The following is a 16152-nucleotide window of genomic DNA, read 5'->3' on the forward strand; positions in this document are numbered from 1 at the left end:
TTTTCCTTCAGGAAAGCTCAGCAGCGCAGACAGTTTCCCAGCGAGGAAATGAAAACAAGCAAATAAATCATCACAGTGAAAATGAGATCAAACCAAGTGAGTAAAATGCAGATTAAAAAAGGAAAAAAAATGAACAGCAGCCCCACTCCATGCTCCAGGCACTGGTTCCTCACAGCATTTAAGTATTTCATGTCTATTTCTTTAATTTGGAGGAAAAATTTCATTTGGATAAAATGACCAAGCTATTTTGGAACCCCAAATTCTCATATCTTATTCTTTTTGAATGATGAAGCTTCTAATTTTGTAAGCACTCAACGGATGAACAGACTAGTCTGGCCCCAGCCTCATGACGTTGCCCTCTGAGAATGGATGTTGCTTCGTAATTCTCCATCTCTTTAATTTTGTTTGATGGTGGAAACCTTTTAGCAGTATCTGCTCTGAGAATCAGTGAAACGCCGCCCTCTCAGAGATGACAGAGAATCAAGGGCTTTGGAAATGAGACTATCCCATGTAAAACAAGGTTCTGAATTGGGTGGGTCTGGAAATTCTGAAAAGTGGGGACTTACCTGTTTGCCCTGAACCAAAACATTAGTAATAGATGGTGCGAGGCTGTCCACTACTTTACTTAAAAGGCTTGCAGCAGAGCGCACCACTGACCTGAGGGCAAAGAACAGAGCAATTCCACTGGAAGTCATTTAAATGAATTCAAAGAACGTCTGAATGCCGTCTTGGAATAGCGATAGCTTTCGAAACACCACATATCAAATCTGACAATTTTTCTCTTTCATGGCGCATTGCTTAACCATGTGGCTGCCTTCTTAATCTATGGAGCAAATGGTTCCTCGCGCAGAGGACACAAGGAGGGTAGAGTTGGGCATCTCAAACTACCTGTTCTGATGGAAAGGACTGGCCACCGTTATACCTGTCAACTACGTGAAGAAGAAACTGGCAGGCATAACCATTATTAGCTTATAAAGTATTATCATGGCCCTTCTGGGGTCAATACCGTGGTTGACAGTCTGAGTGCTTTTGGAGTTGTTCAAAAGGTGATTTTGCTTCTGAATTTGGGCAGGACACCAATTTTTGGAAAAACCATTAAAGATGCTATTCTGAAGAGGAATGACAATGGATTTCTATCATGTACAAAAACACTCATTCTTTAGGCTCGGCTAGAAGAGTGGACTAGATATTAAGCTGAAGTACATGCAACCCAGTACAAGGGGACTTGTGTACCTAGGGACCAGAACCTTAACTGAACAGAAGGATATGCCAGTAAAGTTAGTAAAACAACAAAGCAAGACTCCCATTCTGGAGAAGCTATTGAAGACCAAGCACCAAGAGTTTCAAAGGGAACGCTGCTCATACCACCAAAAACGCAGAGCCAGTCACACATTTCAAGCAGAAGCATTTTCAAACGGGATACATTTTACCTGTTTCCCAAGTACCAGTAAAGTAGTAATATGTGGGGCTATAGAGGAAGCAAATTTCTGGGTAAATGCAGCACCATAGCGTACCGCCAACCTAGGTGTGGTACAGGATAACCACAAGAGGAAAAACAAAGCAAATAAGACTTTGTGTGGGTGGAGGGGAGGCTAAATTAAATAGAAATAATCAGCATTTCTGCTCCTGTCAATTACAAAACACAAAAACAATGCTTATAAGGCTGAAATTCAAAACTGCGCTGCTAGCTACAATAAGCCACTCCAGCAAAAATAGAAGTGGGATAGTCGTATGTGGAAAGAGAGCTAAAATAATTCCAGAATATTACCTTAATGGGTTTGTAACTTTTAAAGGGAAAAGTGCTGTTCTATGACAAAAAGACCATACCTGTTGAATGTTCTTTTATGCTAAAATAATTAATGAAATAAAAATTTTATATCTTACCTTCTAAATCCTGCCAGACTTTTCAAGTAAAAGTTATTAAGCTTAATAATTTCAAAATGCAATAAGCAAGAACATTTTAATAGCTGCATCTCTACTTGCTCAAATTAAAGCCAGATGCTCTACTCCCTAGGGTTGAGACCACTTTGACTAACTCCAGCTAATTATTTTTCAGACTACTACCATCTTCAGTATACTACAGAACAGGTGAGGTGGTTACATAATTTTGCTATTCTTTCCCTTTCAAATGAATTAATTTCTAAGAGCTTTAATACTACTTACCAAGGCCAGTTCCTCTCCTCTAAATCAATAACCACAAGCCAAGAAAAATTAAGTTTTAAATTAATTCTTTGACAAGGATACTGAATACGAACCAAAGTTTTTTACTGCCAGCTCTTCTATAGACTCTTTCAATATGATCAGAAACAGTACCTGAACAGAGAATAATAGTGTTAATCGGTAATATTTACAAACATCAAATTTGCCCAGAATCTGGAAGTTTGGGTTTATGTATGTCTACTCATTTACATGCTTTTTAGTGAACATAATTTAATTTACTTTTGAAATTTTATGTGTGTTGAAGCTTAGAGAATATGTTGCTGAAGCCTCCGGCTGATTTCATAACTCCCTTTCCATGTATATCCAGCAGCCTGCCACTCTTTCCATCTTGGAAGGCCCACTAAAAAAATCGTTTCTCCTCCAAGAGGTCCTCCCTAATGAAGCCTATAGACTCTAAGCTTCTTGCAGGCAGGGAACATATCTACCAAATGTGTTACTTTGTACTTTCCCAAGTGCTCAGTACAGGCTCTGCATGCAGTAAATGATCAATAAATACGATTGACTGGATTGACTGAGCGAAGCCTTCACTTCCCCAACTTGACCTGCCTTCTGAAAAGGGAGAATGTGGAACTTCAAATTTCTCAAGAAAATCCCTGAGGCTAAGGATTGTTCACATTTAACTATATTAGGCCTTATTTGGGGGTTAAAAAACATATTCTGGGAGTAATGACTTGGTTTATTGTTATCCTCACTCTTTCAACCCAAGATAGTCACGAATACACAGCGCTCTCAGTCCAAATTCTAGCACTAGCCAGGATCTGACTAATATAGAAAAGAGCTCCCTGGTCACTTGCATGTCATATTCCTTAAAACACCATCAACACTTCACTTATGCCTACTCCATTGCTTGGAACTCCCTCTCCCTTCACATCCACATCAGAAGAAGCATGGCAGAGTGGATAGAGCACTGGCCTAGCAGTCAGAAGGATTTGGGTTCTACTCTTGGCTCCGCCACTTGCCTGGTGTGTGACCTCAGGCATGTCACTTCACTGGGCTTCAGTTACCTCATCTGTAAAATGGGGATCAAGACTTTGAGCCCCATTGGGACAGGGATTGTTTCCAACCTGATTTGCTTGTGTCCACCCCAGTGCTTAGAACAGTGTCGGGCATATAGTAAGGGCTTAACAAATACCATAATAATAGTAACAATAATAATAATTTATTATTACCATTATTATCCACTCTCCCCATCTTCAAAGCCCTACTAAAACCCTATCTCCTCCAGAAAGTCTACCCTGATTCACCTCTCATCTCCCCCATCCTATTTTCCCTCCCTACTGTGTCACCCATGAACTTGAGTCTGCATCCCTTAGACAATTAGGTACTCACTACACACACTGAGCTCACGAACACTCCTTTAATACTCAGTTGTTTCCCCCACCGGTAACTGATTTTCATGTCTGTCTTCCGCTAGATTGTAAGATCCTTGAGGGCAGAGATCATGTCTACTTATTCAACTGTCCTCTCCCAAGCTCTTAGTAAAGTGCTTTGCACTCAGGAAGTGTTCAATAAATACCACTGATTGATTGCTTAATAGGTGTCTTGTCTGCTCTTTTACTAGTGCCGAATCAGGTTCCTTTTCTGCTTTCAAAATAGAATAATAATAATAATGTTGGTATTTGTTAAGCGCTTACTATGTGCAGAGCACTGTCCTAAGCACCGGGGTATACAGGGTAACCAGGTTGTCCCACATGAGGCTCACAGTCTTCATTCCCATTTTGCAGATGAGGGAACTGAGGCCAAGAGAAGTGAAGTGACTTGCCCACAGTCACACAGCTGACAAGTGGCAGAGCTGGGATTCAAACCCATGACCTCTGACTCCCAAGCCCGTGCTCTTTCCACTGAGCCACACTGCTTACTCTGAAATGGAAATAGAAGCATTTCAAGACCCCATTGGTTAAAAATATGTGTGTGTGTGTGTGTGTGTGCGTGCATATAATTATATATCAAAAGTTCATTAGCCTATAAGCACCATCTAGTGCATGGGCATGATTAGAAATGATTTATTTTCATCACCCCATTAATGTAATCTTGGAATACAATTTCACTGATGTTACACTGCCTTCCAAACTCTGTGGCAAAACATGTGAAGTCTAATTCTTACCGACATCTCCCCTCGATACCTATCTTGAAAAATTAGTTAAAGCAATAAATAAATAAATAAATAAATAAATAAATAAATAAATAAATAAATAAATAAAAGCCTGTCAATATGTGACTGCTGAGCCTTTGGGGGCCAACATGCACTGGCAGAAATCATGTGCTATTCCATTTGAACATGGGAGATTAAATACATTATCACCCAAAAAACACTTGTGCTCAGAATTAAAATCAAGCAACCCTGCATGAAAACAATTTAGGAGTTGATACATTTAACAGCTCATTCCACTCTGTGGGGTATGAATGTGAATTTTCCATTTAAAAGTGAAAACTGCTTTAATGGAGAGGAAAATAGCTAGGCAACTTCTTCCGTGTATCCCCATTATTCATGTTCATTAAGAGTACGTGGAAAACTGTTTCTTCTATTACTTAGAAAAAAACCCCAAAAGGCAATCATACCTTCCTTTGTGATGAAATTGGGGCCTTCCCTTTTGAGTAGAATGCCCAACAGGATGACTTGACTTGCCAGGCAGTTGCAGTCCTATAAGAAGATAAATCACCATGTGTCACCAGCAAGTAGCAGGCACCAGAATCCCCTCTTGTATCAGAAAATTAAGTTAAATGGTAGAAAGAAGTAAAGTGTAACAATGGGGAAAGGAAAGTGAAATACAGAATAAAAGATTAGTCCTTGGTTATACATGGCTAAATGCATTTTCACTGGAAAAACCAATTTTTAACATGCACTCCAGAGTAAAGCACTAATCTACTGGGCTAACCCAATTCGGCAAATGGAATATTAAAGTTCACCTTCAATTTATCATGTTCAAAACGGAACTCATCCTCCCACCCAAACCTTGCCTCCCTTTGTCTTTCCCATCACCATAGCCAACATCTCTATCCTCCTTGTCCCACAAGTCTGTCACGATGCGAATATCCTTCATTCATCTCTCTCATTCAACCCACATACTCAATTTGTCGCCAAATCCCGTAGGTTCTAACATCACAACATCACTAAAAGCTGCCCTTTCCTCTCTGTCCAAACTGCTCCTATGCTGATCCAAGCGCAAAGTATATCTTACCTTGAATACTGCATCAACCTCCTCGTTGACCTCCCTGCCTCCTGTCTCTCCCTATCCCATCATTACTTTACTCCATTGCCTGGATCATTTTTCTGAAAAACGTTCAGTCCATTCTCCCCACTCCTCAGGAACCTCTAGTGGTTACCCATTTGCCTTTGCATCGAACGGAAACTCCTTACCATTGGCTTTAAAGCCCTCGATCAGCTCTTCCCCTCCTACCTTACCTTGCCGATTTCCTACAATCCAGCCCACAGCTTCTCATTGTACCTAAGTCTCATATATCTCACTGCCTGCCCCGAGCCCGTCTTCCCTCTGATATGCCTCTTTCATATATAATAATGTTGGTATTTGTTAAGTGCTTACTATGTGCAGAGCACTGTTCTAAGCGCTGGGGTAGATACAGGGTTATCAGGTTGTCCCACATGAGGCTCACAGTCTTAATCCCCATTTTACAGATGAGGTAACTGAGGCCCAGAGAAGCGAAGTGACTTGCCCACAGTCACACAGCTGACAAGCGGCAGAGCTGGGATTCGAACCCATGACTGACTCCCAAGCCCGTGCTCTTTCCACTAAGCCATGCTGCTTCTGAAATGTCACAACTCCCTTCAAAGCCTTATTGAGATCACATCTCCTCCAAGAGGGCTTCCCAAACTAAGCCCCCATTTTCCGTATTCCCTCTCTTCTGCATCACCTATGCACTTGCTATTCACCCCAACTTCAGCTCCATACTATTTTTGTACATATATGCAATTTATTTTAATGTCGGTCTGCCCCTCTGAACTGTAAGCTCCTTGTGGGCAGGAAATGTGTCTACCAACTCTGTTGTATTGTACTTTCCCAAGTGCTTAATACAGTGCTCTGCACATAGTAAGCACTCAATAAATTAATTAGGTCCACCCAGAGAACCCTGACATCAGCACTGCCTCTTGAACAACAGATTGTATTTCAGACTTTGCACCCCATCCCAAACCAAACATGTCCAAAACAGAACTCCATAGCTTCCCACCCAAACCCTGTCCTCCCCATGACTTTCCCATCACTGGAGACAATACCACTACCCTCCTTATCGCACAACCTGAAGTCTTGGTGTTGTCTTCGAGTCACTTTCTCTCATAATAATAATAATAATGATGGTATTTGTTAAGTGTGTACTATGTGCCAAGCACTGTTCTAAGCACTGGGGGGGGGACGGGCGGTTACAAGATGATCAGGTTGTCCCATGTGGGGCTCACAGTCTTAAGCCCCATTTTACAGATGAGGTAACTGAGACCCAGAGAAGTGAAGTGACTAACCCAAAGACACACAGCTGACAAGTGGCAGAGCCGGGATTAGAACCCATGATCTCTGACTTCCAAGCCTGGGCTCTTTCCACTGAACCCTGCTGCTTCGCTCATACAACCCACATATTCAATCTGTCAACAAATCTTGTAGTTTCTAACTTGAAACATCGCTAAAATATGGTCTGTCCTCAATATCCAAGAAAAGCAGCACAGCTCAGTGGAAAGAGCCCGGGCTTGGGAGTCAGAGGTCAGGGGTTTGAATCCCAGCTCTGCCGCTTGCCAGCTGTGTGACTTTGGGCCAGTCACTTAACTTCTCTGGGCCTCAGTTACCTCATCTGTAAAATGGGGTTTAAGACTGTGAGCCTCATGTGGGACAACCTGATTACCCTCTACACCCCGGCGTTTAGAACAGTGCTCTGCACATAGTAAGCACTTAACAAATACCAACATTATTATTATTATTACATCCGAACTGGTACCGTGCTGATCCAAGCACTTATCCTATCCCGCTTTAACTACTGCATCAGCCTCCTTGCTGATCTGCCTGCCTCCTCAGTCCAGTCTGCTACACGGATCGCTTTTCTTAAATCAGTTCAGTGCATGGCACGCCACTCCTTAAGACCCTCCACTGATTGCCCATCGATCTCCGCATTCAACAGAAACTCCTTACCACTGACTTTATAGGACTCAATCAGCTCGACCACTTCTACCTTACTTCACTGATCTCCTACTACAGCCCCCGCCCTGTCCACTTTGCTCCTGTAGCTTCAGCTTCCTCACGGTGTCCCGATCTTATACTTCTCATCACTGACTCCTTTCCCACGTCCTCCCCCTAGCCTGGAACTCCCTCCACCTTCATAGATGCCACTCTCCCCACCTTCAAAGCCTTATTAAGGTCTCACCTCCTCCAAGAGGCCTTCCTCGATTAAGCCATCTTTTCCCCAACTCCCTCTTCCTTCTATGTTGTCTATGCACTTGGATCTGTGACCTTTGGGCATGTGGCATTCAACGCACCCTCAGCCCCACAGCACTATTCTACATATTTAAAAGTTATTTATATATATATATATATATTAATGTCTGTCTCCTTCACTAGACATCAATCAGGCACAAAGCTATAAATTATTCAATGCTATTAATATCTGTCTAGAAAACTTTAAGCTCGTTGTCGGAACGTGGCTACCAACTCTTTTGCATTGTTCTCTCCACTCAATAAACACCCTTGATTAATTGCAAGTCCTGACCCTTTGCTTTGCTAATGTCCTGGAAGCTCTAAAAAAAACAACAATCCCATCAACTTTTTAAAGTTATTAAGAGGAAAAGGAGGGGTCTTTGGTTAATTATCTTTATAACATTTGCATACTGGAAGAGAAAAAAAATCGTTCACAAAAGAAGAAGATACAATTATATAAAAACAATTGGCACATTAGCAAAACTGAAATGATATCCGATAAGAAAAAATGAGTATTCCTGAGCAACACCCCCAGTTTTGAGGATGCAAATGCAAAGGAAAACTCCAGCTGTTGGGACCTCAAATAAATGGAGTTTGGTTCTTTCCTATAAATGATCAAGATGCTACCACTGTAAATCCTCCATTATTCGCATTGTAAATTAAACTAAAACATTTCTGCTACTAAGAGGTATGGGATTTGGGGACCTTTTTGGCTAAAAGGACTTTTTTTTTAATCCTCCCCCGGCCCCTGCAGATTGACCCAAATCAGGCCATCCTTTTTCTGATAGGGTCCCTAAACTGACCCAACACTATGAACTCAGAGGGACAGCCCCATTTAATCCCAGTTTGTCACAAAAACCTTGCTCACTGTCTCCCTGCATCCCCGAGGTAAGAGGTGTGTCAGCATGCAGCCATTCGGACAAGAGAGAGAAAGAGACGCACACCCCCACTGCCCTGAGAAAGTGAGGTGCAGGAGATGAATCCAACCCACTGAAGTCAGCAAGTTCTACCTCCCCCTCATCCTGCTCCATCCTTTGTCTGCACTGCTGTCAAATGAGTGGGTGGAGCTAAATGCCTCCTTTCCCTACTTTCCCCTCCCAGAACAGCTTTGGCCTGCACTTCTGGCTCCCAGCTATCCATCCAGTTGGTCTTCTGCTCTCTGTTTACTCTCTTACTGAAGGAGAATTAAAGAAAGGACTTGGCATAGAGCAGATGAGGAGAGACGGGAAGCCCCATCCCCAGAAGGGATGGGGTGAGGGTCATAATCCTGCTTGGGAACAGGGAGTTATACCAGAGTGCCGTCTAATGTTCCTTTCAACTTAATATATTTCAGACTATATCAGCCAGGAGGCAGTTTAAGTGACATACTTCAAACACAGCCTCAATAAGTTCTACTACTGCTTCTATAAGTAAAATGTCTTTGAAAGTCATTTACTCTCTAGATGCCTCACTTTCCTCTTCTGTAAATGGAAAGACGGACACCTAAGTACTTCACAAGCTCAGACATTCAAGACAACATGATGCTGTCCGACCCAGAGTCAGGCGAGGCAGAGGACCCAAGCACATGGGGAGGTCCAAAAATATTATTTACAGAACGCTTACTGTGTTCCGAGCATTGGACTAAGTGCTTGGGAAAGTAGAATCTGACATAACTGATGGTCTTGATCCCTGCCAAGCGTGGTCTAGTGGGAGTCAGAAGGACCTGGGTTCTAATCCCGGCTCTGCAACTTACCTGCTGCGTGACCTTGAGCAAGTCACTTCACTTCTCTGGGCCTCGGTTTCCTCATGTGTAAAATTGGGATTCAATTTCTGTTTTCCCTCCTATTCAGACTGTGAGTCCCACATGGACAGGGACTGTGTCCAACTGCATCTACCCCAGAGCTTGAAACAGTGCTTGACACACAGTAAGTGCTTAACAAATACCCCCATTACAACTACTGCTACTGCTATTATTACAATTATTATCATCATTATTACTATCACAGCAGCCGCGACCTGGGCTCAAGGAAGATAGGTGGCTAGAGCAGGGATCCAGGCCAGAGAAGACCTCTGAGGTGGCAGCAGCATGAAGAGGCTTGCACGGTTAGTTACTCTTGGGCTAGAGAAGACCACCCCGATCCACCATTACCACTAATTTCCCCAGTCCCAGCAATGGCGTTGGCCCCTATTGGGGGGTTCTGGCCCAAGGCTGGAGGATAATGGCAGTCCAAAATAATGGCTACGCCATCTTGTGAACCGGCCTTCAGGGTGGATTCTGGAAACCTCTTCAATGGCCGACTCACAAAATGGCCTCCCTCGACCTGTTGGGGTCCCTCTTGTCACACATGGGTCCCTGGACACTGTTCCTCTCTGATTGTTCTCCTTTCCCTTTGTCCCTTTCGTCACAGAGACATAGTACAAATAATCACTTCATTTTCCTTTCCGATTCTTCCATTTAAAATGGCATTAATTTAACTTCTCGGTGCCCCAGTTACCCTATCTGTAAATTGGGGATTAAGACTGTGAGCTCCAAGAGGGACAGGGACTGTGTCCAACCTGATTTGCTTGTATCCACTCCAACGTTAAGTATAGTGCTTGGCACAAAGTAAGTGCTTAACAAATACCACAGTTATTATTATTATTATTATAAATGGTTCAAATTCTTTCCTTTGGCCACTCTGTAGTGGAGCTTTTCAGGGCCACTCAGTGCTAAGACCAAATGACAGAATACGGAGAGACTGTGGTTTGAGCAGAGAACCAGTTTGCAGGAAGAGCCCAGTATTAGCCCAACTCTCCTACACCCCTTTCCTGGCCTAGAGCAAGCTACTTAACTGCTGAATCTCAGTTTCCCCATCTGGGAAGTTAGGCTAATAGCACTGTTTGGGCACTTGCCTCAGAAGAGATCTATGGGGATTGCTAATTTGCATCAGGAATGTGTCCAGAAAATGAAAATTGCTAATCATTAGTAATGACACCAGTAACTGCCTGGTGCAGTGAGGCAGGACATACCTCAAGGCAAATTACAGTAGTCCCTCGGTATTCGAGGGGAATTGGTTAGAGAAACTCCTGCAAATGAGGGGTCACGGCGGATATGAGGGGACATGGCAAATACCATCTGCACCCGATGGGCGCTGCACTTACACACTGGAAACTTTATTCCACAACCAGGAGTGGTGAGGTCAAGAAGCTGGGGGACGTGGTGGCTTGCCAGTCTGAGAAGCAGCATGGCGAAGTGGATAGAGCATGGGCCTGGGATTCCCTAGGTCATGGGTTGTAATCCCAGCTCTGCCACTTAGCTCTGCTGGGTGGCCTTGGGCAAGTCACTTCACTTCTCTGGGTCTCAGTTACCTCATCCGTAAAATGGGGATTGAGACTGTGAGCTCCATATGGGAAAGGGACTGTGTCAAACCCGATTTACTTGTACCCATCCCAGCGCTTAGTACAGTGCCAGGCACATGCTAAGCACTTAACTAATACAACAATTATCCAGATTACTAGTATTGCTATTATTAGTATTATTATTGCTTTCAAAGTGACGTTGGAAAGTAGGGGCTCACCATCGCCATCCGGAATATGTGTACAGCCAACCACAAACCCAAAATCCCCATACTGTGTTCTCCCCCAGCTGGTACATGGCGGAAGAAGTGATCCCCACCCAGACCTTGACAAAGAACAGACTCTGCCTCACTCAATCCTCACACTCAGTTTTTGAAGAATCTCATGCGTTATTCTGTTTTTCCACTCAATTAGGTTTATATCTGGTTGCTGTTCCAGTTCAGGAGCGTTCGGAGTACTGGCTTGCCTCTTGACCTTTGAATGCTTCGGCAATTCTAATTCCTCAAAACTCTTAAATTCTGGAAGCCTGAGAAGTTAAAAAGAATATTTCAATTTTACATATTTACATCATCTAAAAAGAGTTAATGAACACCCCGAGAAATCTCAGAGTACTCACTCTTCAGAATCATTGATTCTTAGAAAGTCAAGTTGTTCGACAACAGCTCCTGATATTAATGTCTGAAATAAGCAAGAAAAGATTCACATTTAAATAATGTTCTGCAAATTGTAAGGTGGCATCACTGGATCAAAACCAGAGCATAATATGTAGTCTTCACATACAGAAAAGGGAACATAAGAAACATGAGAAGCAGCATGGCTTAATGGCAAAAGCCTGGGCTTGGGAGTCAGAGCTGTGGGTTCTAATCCCGGCTCCTCCACTTATCAGCCGTGTGACTTTGGACAAGTCATAACTTCACTGTGCCTCAGTTACCTCATCTGTAAAATGGGGATTAAGACTGTGAACCCCACGTGGGACAACCTGATTACCTTGTATCTACCCCAGCGCTTAGAATAGTGCTTGGCACATAGTAAGTGCTTGATACATTATTATTATTATAAAATGATAGCATTTTATTCCAATATTCATGAAATTCTCAATGGCTGTACTGACATTGTAAAACCAAAATAACTCAGGGGGTATCCTATAAAATATCAAATATAATTATTCACCTTTTACCAGAAGAAACAACTGCTTATTCCCATGTATCCATTTCAGGCTATTTTAATTAACCTTAAAGCTATTCATTTTGGAACAAGGCAATAAGGAGTCTGATTTTTTGCCTTCATTTCAGAAATGAAAGACTGCTGTGACATTCACAAGAATAAAGCCGTCTCTCAATTATTAAGACTCTCATTATCTAGTTTGCATCCTACCAAACTTTTGCTACCTCTTCTCGGGCTGGATAATTACCTCTGGACATTTCACCTCTACCAGTGAAATGGGGAGGGAAATTCAAAAGATATGGAACTCAACCAGCCTGTCTTGTGAATTGTTACAAGTTTAAGGAGGGTTACTCCTAATGGACAAAGTGAGTGTTTACTTTGTGTTTTTTATTCATCTGGGCTATTTTGGCCACCACCATTCTTTTGATAACAGAAAATTATATGTAAACTGATCTGTTTTTTTCATTGTTGTTGTTGCTGTTGTTTTGTTTTTACACAATAGGTTTTCCCATCAAGCAAGACAATATTTTTGAGACACTTTACTCCTTACACTTCATGCTTACTGATGAAACTCTGCAGACCAAATAGATGTATGGATTTCAGAGCACCTATGACTTCTCTACATTCTATATAGCTGTCCTTCGTAAGAAGACACCTCTGAGGGTGAAATTCGCCTAACAGTGCACGTTTGGCTGAAAAGACTAATTATTGTAGCATTTGTTAAGCTCTTACCATGTGCCAGGCACTGGTCTAAATGCTGGGGTAGATACAAGATTATGAGGTTGGACACAGTCCCTGTCCCACATGGTCTCACAGTCTTAATCCCCATTTTACAGATGAGTGCACTGAGCCACAGTGAAGTGACTTGCCCAAAGTCATACACAGTAAACAAGTGGCAAACCCGAGATTAGAACGCAGGCCTTTCTGAAACCCAGGCCTACGCTCTAATGCGGAATCCCCAGTCCCAGCAACACTGGACAACACAAGACGGCAGATCCTTGGGCTCCTGGGTTTAATATTAGCAGTATCTACCACTGGTTTCTTTTTGTCTTCTTGTCTCTTGTTCCTTTTCAAGTTTTGGCCAAAAACAGCCCCTTCCGTATTGATAGTGACATGTCATATCAGTGTATCCTCAGAAAATGACTCCAGGATTTAAGGTTAATTTTTTAAGGTTTTATTTTACTGTGACCATAATACATCTCTTCCACTCTCTGTGCTCTCATTTTTCCAATTTTAGGTCTCCATACAATAGTTGTTTGGTCATCTTGCTGATGTTCACTGTCTTCAAGTGTCCCACCCGTTGTAGCTGTTTCAGATCTGCATATTCTAGAACCGGATTGTCTCTGTTGTTGAATTGTACTTCCCAAGTGCTTAGGACAGTGCGCTGCACCCCGTAAGCGATCAATAAATACAATTGAATGAATGAATGAACCCCAGACTCTAGAACTTCACATTTAGAATTTTTGGGGCCTAGCATAAAGTGGGTGATCAATAATTACCTGTTGTTAATGGAGAATGCTATAGTGGATCCACAGTCAATGTATGGAAATTATTTGAAAATGTCTGGAATCGCTAAAATTTTGGTTGACCTTTCAAAATTTGCATATGCCGCATATAACCGATAGACATAGCCCAAATATCATATGTATATATATACCTATTGTCTACATTTACATAAGATCAAATTTGCACCTCTCATCTTCGCTCAAGACTATTCCAATGGCCACTACTAACCAAATAAAGAAGGTGAGTTTGATATTCTCTCTCCCTAACACTCCCAATAATTTTCCCTAGATCCCAAGGCCAGATTCTAATTGGTCTGACCAAAAAATCCATTTACTCTCAGACAAATGGGAGAGAGTTCATTTTTGTGAACGGCTCCCTGAATCCATGCTTTTCCAAGTAGTTTCTGTCTTTGCAGGCACGACAACATTAAAGCCATTAACAACATTGAAATTAATGTTAATAATTTATTAGTCATCACTTCTTGCCATAGTTTGGGTTATAATGAAATCATATAATATTAATATGAATTTGTTATGTGCAGGAGGATATATCTAGGGAAACTCTAAATGGGATTTTGAGTCTTAGAACGGCAAACACGTGATAATTCTTAGACAATGGCAAAGAGATGAAAGCTGCAAAAATTTTGAATTTAGGTATTTTAAATTCCGTAATACTTCAACTACTAATGTCAGTAAAAATAAATGTCCATTTTAAAATGCTGACCAACCCCCTTCTCTAGTTAGCTTAGTTCCTTAGGGAAAACTGGATAAGCAAGAAACCACATATAATGGAAGTGGAAGTGAAAAAGTGTAAGAAGGCAAATTAATTATGCTGCAGAAACAGATAACTACATTTCAGGTAAATTTCACCATACAAGTTATGTAACCCTTCCCTGCATTAAGAGCATCTAGCATTAGTTATATGAATAGTTTGTGTACATATGGGCAGATTGAACATATTTTCTTAAAGAGTATAGTAACACCATCTTACCTAGTTTTTTTCATAATCCTTTCTCATACAAAATGGAAAATTTCCAAAATGGCACTCTATTATTCTGAAAATTCAAATAAAATGATATTGATCTAAAACCCAAAGCACTTACTGATCTGACTAAAAAAGTGCAAATATCAGAGGTTGTTGTCAAGACCAAGTGCTAAAAAAATGAAACGATTGATATTTAGCCTTCAATTTTTCCTTTCAATTATAAGGGTAACCCACACCCCGGCTAGGAAAAAGCTGTCACTTTATAGATGAAAAAATTAGAGATGTTTTCTGTTAAAATTTAGAATATCTAACATGGAAATAGGGTAAAAATCCTCAGAGTATGCACAGTTGTTCAGGCAAACAATTTTGTATGGAAATGCTAAAACGAGTGTGTGTCTTCTGGGCACAACTTAATTTGATTTACTGGTGTGGAATTATGTGACCTGATTAAATGCCAGTTTGTGTTAAGGTTTTGGGTACGTACTTGTGTAGAAGCACATATCTTAATGTAATAAAATACCCTTATATGACCCTTATGAGTGTGAATTTGTATGCATGTATCTTCGTGCCATCAAGCATTTACATAATAATAATAATAATGTTGGTATTTGTTAAGCGCTTACTATGTGCCGAGCACTGTTCTAAGCGCTGGGGTAGATACAGGGTAATCAGGTTGTCCCATGTGAGGCTCACAGTTGGAATCCCCATTTTACAGATGAGGTCACTGAGGCCCAGAGAAGTGAAGTGACTTGCCCACAGTCACACAGCTGACAAGCGGCGGAGCCGGAATTAGAACCCATGACCTCTGACTCCCAAGCCTGGGCTCTTTCCACTGAGCCACGCTGCTTCTCTATAATAATAATATGCATAATAAGAATTTATGTTTTGTAAATCACACACACACACACACAGAGCGATTGCAGATAGAATATATAACATACATATGTTTTATAAATCACCCAGACATAGGGATATACATGCTATAGATTCTATATTTGTCATCACTATATCTGTGATTTACAAAACAAATTCATATTATGTAGATACTTGATGACACACACAATATATAGCATATATATTTGTTTTATCTGAGATACATATCTCCCTACAGACCTATCTGTAGAAGTGTATCTCAGGTAAAAATTAATTGGAGCCTAGAATTAGATGGCATGGGGTTGGCAAAATATACAGCTTTTTATAACATGGAAAATTTAGAATTACACTGTCAACTGCCCTCTTCTCCCTGAAATATTATCCAACTTTAGTTCTACTGACATGTTCTCCTCCCATCTCTCTGACGGCTCATTTTCAGTCTCTTTCCGCAGGCTCCTTTTCTGCCTCCCATGCTCTAAAGGTGGGAGTCTCTCAAGGCTCAGCTCTGGGTCTTCTTCTATTCTTCATGTACAACCACTTGAGAAGCAGTGTGGTTTAATGGAAAGAGCACGGGCTCGGGAGTCAGAGGTCATGGGTTCGTGCCACTTAGCTGTGTGACTTTGATCAAATCGCTTCACTTCTCTGTGCCTCAGATATCTCATCTGTAAAATGAGGACTA

The 16152-nt window shown here is 41.6% G+C and overlaps 1 protein-coding gene across 4 annotated transcripts in view; it reads right to left on the bottom strand.

The window, feature by feature from the left end:
* Positions 1–16152, bottom strand: part of PHKB (phosphorylase kinase regulatory subunit beta) — a 239896-nt gene that overhangs the window by 27080 nt on the left and 196664 nt on the right. For 3 of the 4 annotated variants that reach the window (XM_029075680.2, XM_029075682.1, XM_007672119.4), the window contains 5 exons: positions 11563–11624; positions 11310–11472; positions 4780–4861; positions 2256–2313; positions 567–657 (listed from right to left, as the gene is read on the bottom strand). In XM_029075680.2, coding sequence (XP_028931513.1) covers positions 567–657; positions 2256–2313; positions 4780–4861; positions 11310–11472; positions 11563–11624 — 456 coding nt within the window. Of the gene's footprint in view, positions 1–566; positions 658–1430; positions 1522–2255; positions 2314–4779; positions 4862–11309; positions 11473–11562; positions 11625–16152 lie in introns of all 4 variants that reach the window. The other variant, XM_029075681.2, reaches the window with a different exon arrangement.

This window comes from Ornithorhynchus anatinus, chromosome 11 (genome assembly GCF_004115215.2).
Source record: "Ornithorhynchus anatinus isolate Pmale09 chromosome 11, mOrnAna1.pri.v4, whole genome shotgun sequence".
In the NCBI taxonomy this organism is placed as follows: domain Eukaryota; kingdom Metazoa; phylum Chordata; class Mammalia; order Monotremata; family Ornithorhynchidae; genus Ornithorhynchus; species Ornithorhynchus anatinus.